Raw genomic sequence first — 10,999 nt, 5'->3', positions numbered from 1 at the left:
TATGTATGTATGTATGGGTTCAACAACATGCTGTAGAATGTACTTATAAATACTGAATTAAAGCAGAGTGAATGTGACAAAATGGTTTGGGGATCAAACCACCGGTCATCTCATGGGAACGTCTGTGTGAGTCTGAAGACTACCTTCCAGCTGGCTGACTTCAGGTTGACGGTGCGTCCTCTGTTGGTCACTGTGCACTTCATCCTCATGAAGAAGTCTCGCTCCGTGAATAGCTCTTTGCCTTTTTTACGGCTGCTGCTTCCTGGAAAACACAGAATTACTCGTCGTGGTGGTGAAGTGCGGCGTCACATCGCTCGTCTGAATGATGACCGAGAGGAAGCTCTGAGGGCTGAGGATGAAGAGCGACTTAAAGCCATCAAGCAGACGGTCACTGAAAGGTTTTATTACAACAGATCCACTATTTTCTACCAACATCAGTCAAATTAGAAACATCTTGTCCCAAAACGATTCAGAGCAGCTGCTCCAGATGTTCATCACTTCTCTATCAGTGTGTCCAAAAACTCTTTTTTATTAGTTTGTAAATTTAGAGCGTGAGGCCGAGCATTCAGCTCTCAGTTTGAACAAGTGTTTTATATTCTCTGAGCATGTTAATGTCAAATTTGAGATTTGTTTACATTTTGAAAAAGGTGGTGAATGATGAAACACAGTTGAGTTTAATTTTAATCTGTTTGTTGAATAATGCGTTAAAATAAATTACATGTCCATTTTTTGTGCCTTAAAAATGGAGTAACAGTGAGTGTGCACATCCGGCTGTTCTGGGTCTAAGTAAGGTCGACGTTGTTCTCCGGCCTTCGCTGCAGTTAAAGAAGGCGTAAAATTAGGCAGAGCTGTTTCACCATGAGGTCAGAGTCCAGCCTGAGCGCTGTGGACTTCATCAAACTACGCAAGTTTTACATTTTACAACAAAGATTTCTGAAAACACGCTTTATTTTTCAGCTAAAACAGAGAACAAACATGTAAATATGTAAACGATGGAGTTAAGAGGAGAAGCTGAACCACTCTTCTTAAATACCAGCCTCAGACCAAGTCCTTGTTTTTGCGGTTTGTCTCCTTTAGCTCTGGACGTTTGTCCATTCACAGACAGTAGACAGTGTCAGAGGACACGTCTTCAGGTTAGGGGCACTCTGCAGGACAGTGAGGGGGTAGTGGGGAGGCTATGCTTTGCTTGTGAGTTCATTTAGTTAAAAACTGAGCAAATCACCATGTAAAAGCCCGGAGCTCTACATTTTTTAACTTGAACTGATGAAGCTCTTCTGATGCAAAACAGAACGTCTTCATTAATTAAGACCAAGAACGTTTTCAAAGGAGTGCCGAGATGGAGGCTGCTGAAAAAAACAAAAACCAGAGGTCATCACAGGATTTCAGGGATTTTACTGCCGCTGGTGTCGCATACAAACTTTAAAAACACAACCATGTAGTTGTAGAGTTGAACCAACAGGTTGATGGGGTTTAATCAGCTGATATGATCCACTTTTAAAATAATAGAAGAAAAATAACTCGTGAACTGGCTGCACCTGTGCAGAATGAAAATACGTAAGTACAAACAGCTTTCTGGGTTTTCTAGGCAAGAATGCTATCCTATACATTATTTTTAAGTGAAAATGCTTCTAAGGATTGTTAAAATGTTTATTTTTAAAAAAGGAAAAATTTTTAAATAATTTTGAACATGAAAAATACACATTGGATTGTTGGCTGTCCTGGCTGGCCATGGAAAAGGTCAAATAAAGGTCAACGTCTATTTATTAGGACGTCATCTTCTACTGGAGGCCTGCTTCTGCTAACGGAGACATTATGAGGTCTGACCGCAACAATCTGCAGAGAAAAAGTTCCTTCCAGTTAAAAAGCCCAGTCCACTACTGGTTCTGCCCTGACGTCCATTTAACAGGACCTGTACCTGCTGTAAGCAGGTGGGTTAACAACATTTATCCAGTTTCCAGAGGAACCCCTGAGGCTCAGTTCTGGTCAAACATTAACTGGGCTGTGTGCTCGGACCACCCTGCTTTCCAGCCCACGGAGCATCTGCCTATGCTCCTCACTGCGTAAATATCTTCAATCCAACGAGTATCTACAACTTTGTCCACGACAGAATGTTCTCTCCACAAAAAAACTATGTTGAGAGTCCAACGTATGGACCAGAGTTCATCCCGCCACAGGTTTCCCACCCCACCTTCAGGTTTTTTCTAATGTCTGCCGAGGACATTTCTGTTACTATGGACGCTACTGCGTACTTCATTTTCAGCTGCAATACTTTAGTTAAAAACCAATATATTGAAAAAAAACGTCTTTGTATATGTTTGTTTATTAAAAAAGCCATATGGTTGTGCTGACCTGCTGCCTTCAGGCTGAGGTTCTCTCTGATCTCTTCATGGTCACACGGATGAGTGAAGTCGAAGATGCTGTGACCCGTCAGCTCCACCTAAAAAGGATTTCCAAAAAGAAACGTTAAAACAAATAATTTGTATCAGAAAATCCCACATTATACAACACTTCCTTCTTCTCTCAAATAGGCTCCACCCCCTTTTGAGCAAAATGCCGATGATAAGACAAAAACGCTTGGGTGAAAATGGCCCAAAGAACATTTTAGTTCATGTATTTTTTTTTACCATAGAGGTCGCACTTTTTTGCATGAATTTACAAGTCCTGCGACTTATACACCGAAGCGACTAATATATATTTTTCCCATATTTATAACCCAATTTTTGGCTGAGATCTGGTGATTTCATTCATTCTGACATGGAAAATATTGAACAATACATTTTTTTCATTTACACTTTATTTATACAGGTAGTGTCATTGAGTGACGAGAACTCATTTTCAAGAGAGACCTGTTTTTTAGGATCAAATGGTGGGAGATAAGGGCCTTGCTCAGGGGCCCAAAGTGGGGCGAATGAGGGTGGAGGCAGGTGTATGTGTTTCACCTTTTCCACCCACATTTCAATGTTAATGGTACCGGGAGTTGAACCTGTGACTTTCCGATCAGAGTCCCATCTTCTCTAACCTCTGCGCCACCACTCCCCAAAATTTGCAGCCACTAGAGGGCCCACGACCATTATGGCAAGCCAAGTGTCTCATTAATAGGTAAAAGTAGCTATTAATGAGACACTTGGCTTGCCATACTGAGCCACCTTCGTCTCGCTCTAGAACTCCTGGAGCAAACGTCAAATCAGCTGCATTTTGCTGCGCCGCACAGGTGAAATGCAGCTGATTTGACCACTGAAGTGACTTTATTAAGGAAAAATTAAACTGAGACACACCTTTACTATAAAGTCGAGCCAAGAAATTATTGCTTTTAAGTGTTAATCTTGTTAAATTCTTGTTAAAGTCCTCCTGTGCGCACTACCGCTGCTGCCATTTGGCCCGTGTTTCCAGGTGGTCAGTGGTGATGCATAATAGATGCAACTTACACGGCGAAGCGACTTATTAATGTTTTTTTTCCCACTTTATTAGACATTTTTGGACTGATGCGACCTATATGGCAGTGCGACTTGTACGGCAACAAGTACGGTAATAATATTTGCAGTAACGTCTCACTGAACAGACAAAACAGTGTGCTATTATAATTGTAGTGAGTGGTGTCAGAAATCCATGACCCGGGGGTCATTTCATGTCGGAATGTGAAGCCTCCAACCGCCAGGTGGCAATCTTTGAACGTTCCTACATCTGAAAGTTTTTCTGTTTCAAACTGAAGATTATTTATCTGCACAGATGTTCATCCATCAGGTCCAACATCTGACTCATGGTGGCATTTTATTTAGTCACGAACAAACAACCTGAACAGAAACACCACCCCAACACGACACAGAACTAACAGGGACGACCCAGCTGAACACAGAACCTGGAAATGTTCACCCATGTCTGTCAAGATTACCCAGAAAGCTCTGCGGCTCCCACAGCCTCTTACATTCAAGTACAACATGTAATTTCAATAATTCAGACTGAAATTTAACAGCAACCTACAGAACTGACTGTTTATGTAAAGTTTCATCATGTCATGAAACCAAAACAACTTTAATATTGACAATTATTCGTGGTAACTTAAATTTGATATTTAGCCTGCCTTTTTTAAGAGCAGCTACAATTTCTGTGTGGAATAAAAAATTTCCCAGTTGCAACTGAATGCACCACAAATCTTCTTGGTCTAAAAAAATAAAATAAAATAAATAAATGCTTTGCAAGGCCATCTTGAAGGCTCATAGCCCCGTGTTTTGGTCCCACCCACTCTACATGAGCATTCTGATTGGTTAATTTTCCTGACAGTTATTGAACTAACTCCTCCTGCAGAGCCTCTGACTGAGCTCAGCCTTCTCTGCTGACAGTGAAGTCCTGGCCAATCAGAAAGAAGCTTCAAACATGTTTCTGCCTGGGGAGACATACAGTTAAAAGAATCTGACTGGATTTTCATGAATTAAATTTTTTTTGGCCTAACTGCAAAGTAGTTTACAAAAAAATAATAAATAAATAAACACACTGAAAATATTTATTTAATATAAAGCAAATATTAAATTAAAATTCTAAATACAACATTTAATATATGCTGAACTCTTAGACCTTCTCTGAAGGCGATGAAGGCCCTGATGCTCCCCCCTACAGGCTATGTTCCCAGATGTGACGCTTTGAGGTAAAATATTTTGTCTACGTGGACTCAAGCACTCTGTTTTGACGTGAACGGTGAAGCCATCGTTCACCGTCCCATATCCAGCAGTCACTGTGTGAGAGGCAGGGGACACCCGGGACAGGTCTCCAGTCCATCACAGGTTTTCTGGCATCATGGATTAATTTTGACAGAACCTGGTGACGGGGAGGAAGGACTTCCACGAAGAACAAAACAGAAAGGTGTGCAGACCTAAAGTCAGTGATTGTCAGTGACATCATCACTTTAAACAGCGTGGGAGGTTAGAAACACGGTTAAATGTCCTCTGTTGCTTTAACGGTGGGTTCATGGCACAAGACAACGTCTCAACAGAACGCCACTAATACTGACCAAGATGCAACATTTCAGAAGAAAAATGGAAAGATAATTATTGGGCAACAGCTTCATTTGGGCAAGTGATTCTAAAATCTCTTGATGAAAACACTCTGCGGTGGACATTTCATGTTTCTAAGGCTGCGTGGCTCTGAATGATCCTTTGACGGCCGTTCACGGAGTCAGAACTGGTTTGCTCTGGAATAAATGGGACTGAATGGATTTAATTGTGTTGCAAGAAAAACAGATTTGGAGTGGACAAGTTGCTGCTTGTAGCCGTGGAGCTGCAAAAATAAAACTGAACTGGATCCAAAAGAGACAAAAATGGATGAAAAAAATAGATGCTGCAAAGCTATAAACTTGGAAGAGGTGTTTCCGTGCACGGCAGCTAGACGTGTAAATAAGTTCCGAGGCAGACGTTGAAAGGGACGAACCTCCAAGACTTCCTCCTGCAGGAGCGAGTTGACATACCTGAGTGAGGCCCATGAACTTGTTGATGTTCTCGGACAGGAAGATCATGTCGCCGTCCGTCGTTACCACGGTGACGAAGCCTTCCAGAGACTGAAGGTACATGTTGTCCAGGAGCCCATCGTCGGCGCCGTCACAGCTGTGGCTGCTGCAGGCTGGAAGGAGACAAAACGTTTCATCGTTAGCACGTTTATTTATTTACCGTATTTTTCGGACTATAAGGCACACTTAAAATCATTTAATGTTCTCAAAAGTTGACAGTGAGCCTTATAATCCAGTGCACCTTATGTATTAATTCTGGTTAATTACTGACCTCGAACCGATTTTATGTGGTACACGGCGCTCAAAAATCTGTCCAAATGAACTTGTTTCACTTAATGCGCCTTACAGTTCAAAAAATAAGGTACTCTTTATTTATACAGGTGGTCTCATTGAGTCACGAGAACTCATTTTATTTGTCATACGAACCACATGTGGTACATGTGGTGGAACGAAATTGTGTGCACAGGGTCCCAGTTACATCCAACAAAAGTATTAGAATGTAAAAGAAAAACCGTAATAAGATCTAAGATATGAACTAAGAAAAATGTTAAACTAAAAACACGCTAAGCACTAGTAGTACAAAAACAATATGTCGAGCAGCAGCATGAAAATGAGTCTGTTTGAACAGATGAGTACGAATGAACAAAGCAGCATGAAATAGATCAGCAGCATGAAATAGAGCAGCAGCATGAAATAGAGCAGCAGCAACATGATGTGATTTTTCACAGTGATTATCCTGATTAGGATTCATGAGTCTAACAGCCTCAGGGTAGAAGCTGTTCCTCAGTCTAGTGGTTTTACACTTAATGCTCCTCAACCTCATTCCTGAGGGGAGTGGGTCAAAAAGTGTGTGTGCTGGGTGAGTGGGGTCCTTCATGATGCAGGTGGCCCTCTTCCTGCATCTGGAGGTGTAGATGTCTGTGATGGTGGGGAGGCTGACTCCAACAGTCTTCTGTGCAGCCTTCACCACTCTCTGCAAAGCTTTTCTTTCTGCAGCTGTGCAGCCTCCATGCCACACATTGATGCTCGAGCACAGGATGCTCTCCACTGCACACCTGTAGAAGGAGGTGAGGACTGAGCTTCCCAGACTAGTTTCTTCTCAGCTGCCCGAGGAAGTAGAGTCTCTGATGAGCTTTTTCAAGAGAGACATGTTTTGGGAGCAGATGGTGGGGGTTAAGGGCCTTACTCAAGGGCCCAAAGTGGGGCAAATGAGGGTGGAGGCAGGTGTGGGTGTTTCACCATTTCCACCCTCATTTTGATGTTGTCAGTCCGGGGGAGTAGAACCTGCCACTTTCCCATCACAGGTCCATCTTCTCTAACCTCTGTGCCACCACTCCCCCATCACTCGTGCTAACGTGTGTTAGCATGACAAATATAAGTAGCTTCTCTCTTCGTGCGGGCCCGATCGAGCGCATCGACTCAATCGGCACCAACGTCTCCACCAGCTGACGCTTTTAGAGCCCAACTCAGCCGTTACACAATCGTCTTCAAACGCACTCAGCCCAGAGTCCAAACATTTACCCCTCCAAATGCCGGAGCGTCCAAGAGCTCCTGTTTCTAACTGAACACTTACAAAAACACTTTGAGAGCAGCCCACAGCTCTCAAAGTGTGTGTGTCAGTGTGTGTGTGGACAGTGGCTTCACGCTGAACAAAGCTCAGTAGTCGGTCGGGGTCACAGTTCCTCCGCTGTGCTTCCCTCAGATAAGAGAGCGGTTCTCAAGGCTTATGGCGAGGCCCGGGGATCGGGTTTAGAGCTGGGGCCCAGTCTGTTCTGCAGGAGCCCCAAGCTCTCGCATAGACTCCTGAGAACAGGGGGTCTTCTGGGGCCCCGTCCAAGAGGCCAGTGGCACCTTTGGCCTACTTACTGTACTTAGCTGTGATTAGTAGACATTTGGACCGGACTGCCCTTTCCTCTCTGTTGTTCTTCAGTTGCATAACGAGCCTCGTTTGAAAAAAACAAAAAACTACACACGTCCCTGACGTTTGTCTTGTTGCTGCTGCAGGACAGACAAACAACACAAAGAAGGACCCGAGTCTCTTCAAAAACATGAAACTGTTGAAGAGAAAACATGAAAGACCAAATTTTAGGAAGTGGAACTCCCAAAACAGGGCGGTCAGGAAACCGTGATAACATCGCCCGTCCTCTGATGTGGGCTTCACAGATTCAGACTTTTAGTTCAGACGTCAAGAAAAAGAAGTTTTCAGAGTCGAAACATCACAAAGACACGAGGCACAGAATGGAGAGGAGCGAAGAGCAGGTCACAATCAAACCTGAGCAGATCAACAAGTGGTGCACTGACGGACTTCAACAGTGAATGTTTCTAGTTATGGAGATGAGTGTTTTTCTGGACAGAGGCTGTAAGTGAACCTAAATGTTTTTGGTGCAAGATATTCAAGGTGGTAGGAGTTACACTGTGGAGAACAGAGGGAGGCTTTGTTTTTCTTGTCTGAGGCGGAGCAGAGTGATGGATCCTGGTGAGAGGAGGGAGCAATTTTATCCACCACCAAGTGCAGTGGAAGATTCAGGGGGTGGACAATGGTGGCTTTGGCCCCCAGAGATTAATCTTCAACCACCCCAATCGTTTGAGGAAACTAAACTTTTAAGTATACAGATGTACAGAAGGGATTAGCATCTGAAGTAGTTTTAATGTGGGAGGGGGGACACCCTGGTGGGGGGGTCTGGGGGTCCTCCCCCCAAAGAATTTAAATAAAATATATGTCATTTCCTGCATTCTGGTGTATTTGAACCACCCTGGTCAACAACTGCTGGCACTAATGTAGCGCTAAGCTAGCACGCAACACATAGGTGTCTCCCCCTCCTCCACCCGCCCCGTCCACAACGCCCCCGAAGAGATGAGTGCCCTGCCAGGCCCAGTGATCTCGAGGAAACACTGCAAACTCCATCCATCCATTATCTTTACCCGCTTATTCCATTTTGGGTCACGGGGGTTGCTGGTGCCCATGTCCAGCAATCACTGTGCGAGGGGCGGGGTACACCCTGGACGGGTCGCAAGTCCATCACAGGGCCACATAGAGACAAACGACACAAACAACCATTCACTCTCTCACTCACACCTAGGGACAATTTAGAGTTACCAATCAGCCTAACATGCATGTTTTTGGTCTGTGGGAGGAAACCGGAGCACCCGGAGAAAACCCACGCATGCACGGAGAGAACATGCAAACTCCACCCAGAAAGGCCCCTGGACCAGGGTTTGAACCAGGGACCTGCTCGCTGAAAGGCAGCAGCTCTACCAGTTGCGCCACCGTGCTGCCCATTCACTGCAAACTCTAACCCTACAATACAGGAAACCAGGAAAACCTGGAGTGGACCTTTAGTGGTTTGAGTATGCTCCTATTAATTCAATTCAGTTCAGTTTATTTATAAAGAGTCAAATCACAACTAAGTTGTCTGAGGGCACTGCACAGGAACATTCACATACATAGTAAAGCCAATTAGTAAAGTTCTCTATCTAAGGAAGTAATTATTATATTAATGAAGTGTAATGGATTAGTTTAGGAAAAAAATAGAAACAGCGCTGGGTGAACTAATATTTCTTGGGGGGGGGGGGGGGGTTTGAATGCTCCAAATGAACATTTTTAAAATGTGAGGGGGACATGTCACCTTGACATATACAGATGCGACGCCAATGGTCATTTCCAGTTCCTTCTTTTCGCTCCATCTCTGGGGACAGCCCGTCAGGATTCTTCATATTTACCTTGAATTTCTGGCGTTACTTTGCAACATTTCCCTAAAACATGAGTTTGACTTTTTCGCTTTCACTTAATGTTTTGATGAAAAATTGAAAATAATCTGTATACCGGTACGCACTGTATTTACATGTAAAACTGTTTATTTGTTTAGACTTCCTTTTAAATATAAGTTTGGAGAAACAAACAAACTAACTGGAGTTTCAGACCTGAAGCTTCACATCGTTTCTTCTTTCAGAACAAATGAAACTTCTCAGAGTCGGTTTGAGAACATCTGAGTGTGTAAAAAACCAAAACATTTGAAAGTAGCAGTCCTTGAAGGAATGACTATCATATGTCACTTTGAAGGTCACGACCTTGTGTGACCTTTGTCCACTGCCTGTGTGTTGGGGATGACTCTCATCTACCGCACCGATGTTCATTTGACTGAGGATCATCTGCACCTATCTGAGGATTCACTCTGACTACATCCAAAGATCATCCATCATGTCATCCAGGTCCTCCAGATCCATAATGCCCTTCAAGTCCTCCACGTCCTCCAGATCCATCATGTCCTTCAGATCCTCCAGGTTCTTCAGATCTTCCAGGTCCATCACGTCTTCCAAGTCTTTCATGTCCTCAGGTCCTTCAGGTCTTTCATGTCCTTCAGGTCCTTCAGGTCCTGCTGAGGTTAGGTAACAGAGGTGTTTCTTTCACCAGCTTGCATTCATGTTCCTGAATGCATCTGTGATTGTGTGTGTGCGTGCATGTGTGTATGTGCATGTGTGTCGGAGCGTGAACAGTGGTTCGTTTGGCGCCACAGTGGTTGGGTGTTATGGCTGCCGGGGATAATGGTGGTGGGCGGAGTTCTCAGCTTCCTCTGTGAGATCTCATCCTCCATCACAGCGATGAGAGTGAGCCGATAACTCCCAGTATCTGCTGCTGCATCTCCCAGATCTCCATGTTCTCTCCTCCTGTCCTCCTCCTACTGTCCTCCTCTTCCTCTCCTTCTCCTCCTCTCCTCCTCCTCTTCTTCCTCTCCTCCTGTCCATCTCCTCCTCTCTTCCTCCACTCCACTTGTCTAATGCATCTGTCCACGACTTCCAGGACTTTAAAGATGAAGGTTCTCATCATTTAAGATTAGAGAAGCCCCGCCCCCACAGATATCTGTACATCTTGTAAAATAAAACCAAAACCAGTGAGTTGTTTTCTTTGTTTTGTTGTTGCGTCTTTTGTGAACAAACTACGTTGGCCATTGTAACAAACAACCAGACACATGAACACACAAATCTATTATTTTACATAAGATTTGTTTCAGGAAAAAGTAAGTAAAACTTCAGAACAACCTGCACTGAATTAACGAATGTTCAAGATATCCTGAGTAAAACCTCGTTTTTAAGGTTTTATTTAGTTGAAACTCAACAACGAGTTGCTTCACAAACAATGTTTTCATTCACAGGCAAACATTTATATTTATTTTATTTATTTATTGAGTTGGAAGTAAAAAAAAAAAAGACATTGAAAAAATGTTTTAGCCTAAAACTCAGTTCAACAGTTTCATTTTATTTAAAGTAATGCTTTAATTTGACATAAAATGTCTGCAACTCTTGCAAAAATGTACTTTGAAAAATAAAATTATTTTATAATAACAAAAAAACCCCAATACAAATTATTTGTATTCTTTCATGTTCAACTTATTAGTTTAAAGTACCTCTTTTACAGTATGTTTAATATGTTTTATACACACACACACACATATAATATACAGTATACATACATACATACATACATACATACATATATATATATATACA

At 43.0% G+C, this 10,999-nt stretch overlaps 1 protein-coding gene across 1 annotated transcript in view; it reads right to left on the bottom strand.

Moving 5' to 3' along the window:
* epas1b (endothelial PAS domain protein 1b) overlaps positions 1-10,999 on the bottom strand; it is an 88,411-nt gene that overhangs the window by 21,985 nt on the left and 55,427 nt on the right. The window contains exons 3-5 of the mRNA XM_037680621.1: positions 5,456-5,607; positions 2,350-2,437; positions 144-262 (exon numbers count right to left, since the gene is read on the bottom strand). Of these exons, the coding sequence (XP_037536549.1) occupies positions 144-262; positions 2,350-2,437; positions 5,456-5,607 (359 nt within the window). The remainder of the gene's footprint in view (positions 1-143; positions 263-2,349; positions 2,438-5,455; positions 5,608-10,999) is intronic.

The sequence above is a fragment of the Nematolebias whitei genome, chromosome 1, assembly GCF_014905685.2.
Source record: "Nematolebias whitei isolate Nwh7 chromosome 1, NemWhi1, whole genome shotgun sequence".
Lineage (NCBI taxonomy): Eukaryota > Metazoa > Chordata > Actinopteri > Cyprinodontiformes > Rivulidae > Nematolebias > Nematolebias whitei.
This window is presented reverse-complemented; position numbering and strand designations above follow the sequence as displayed.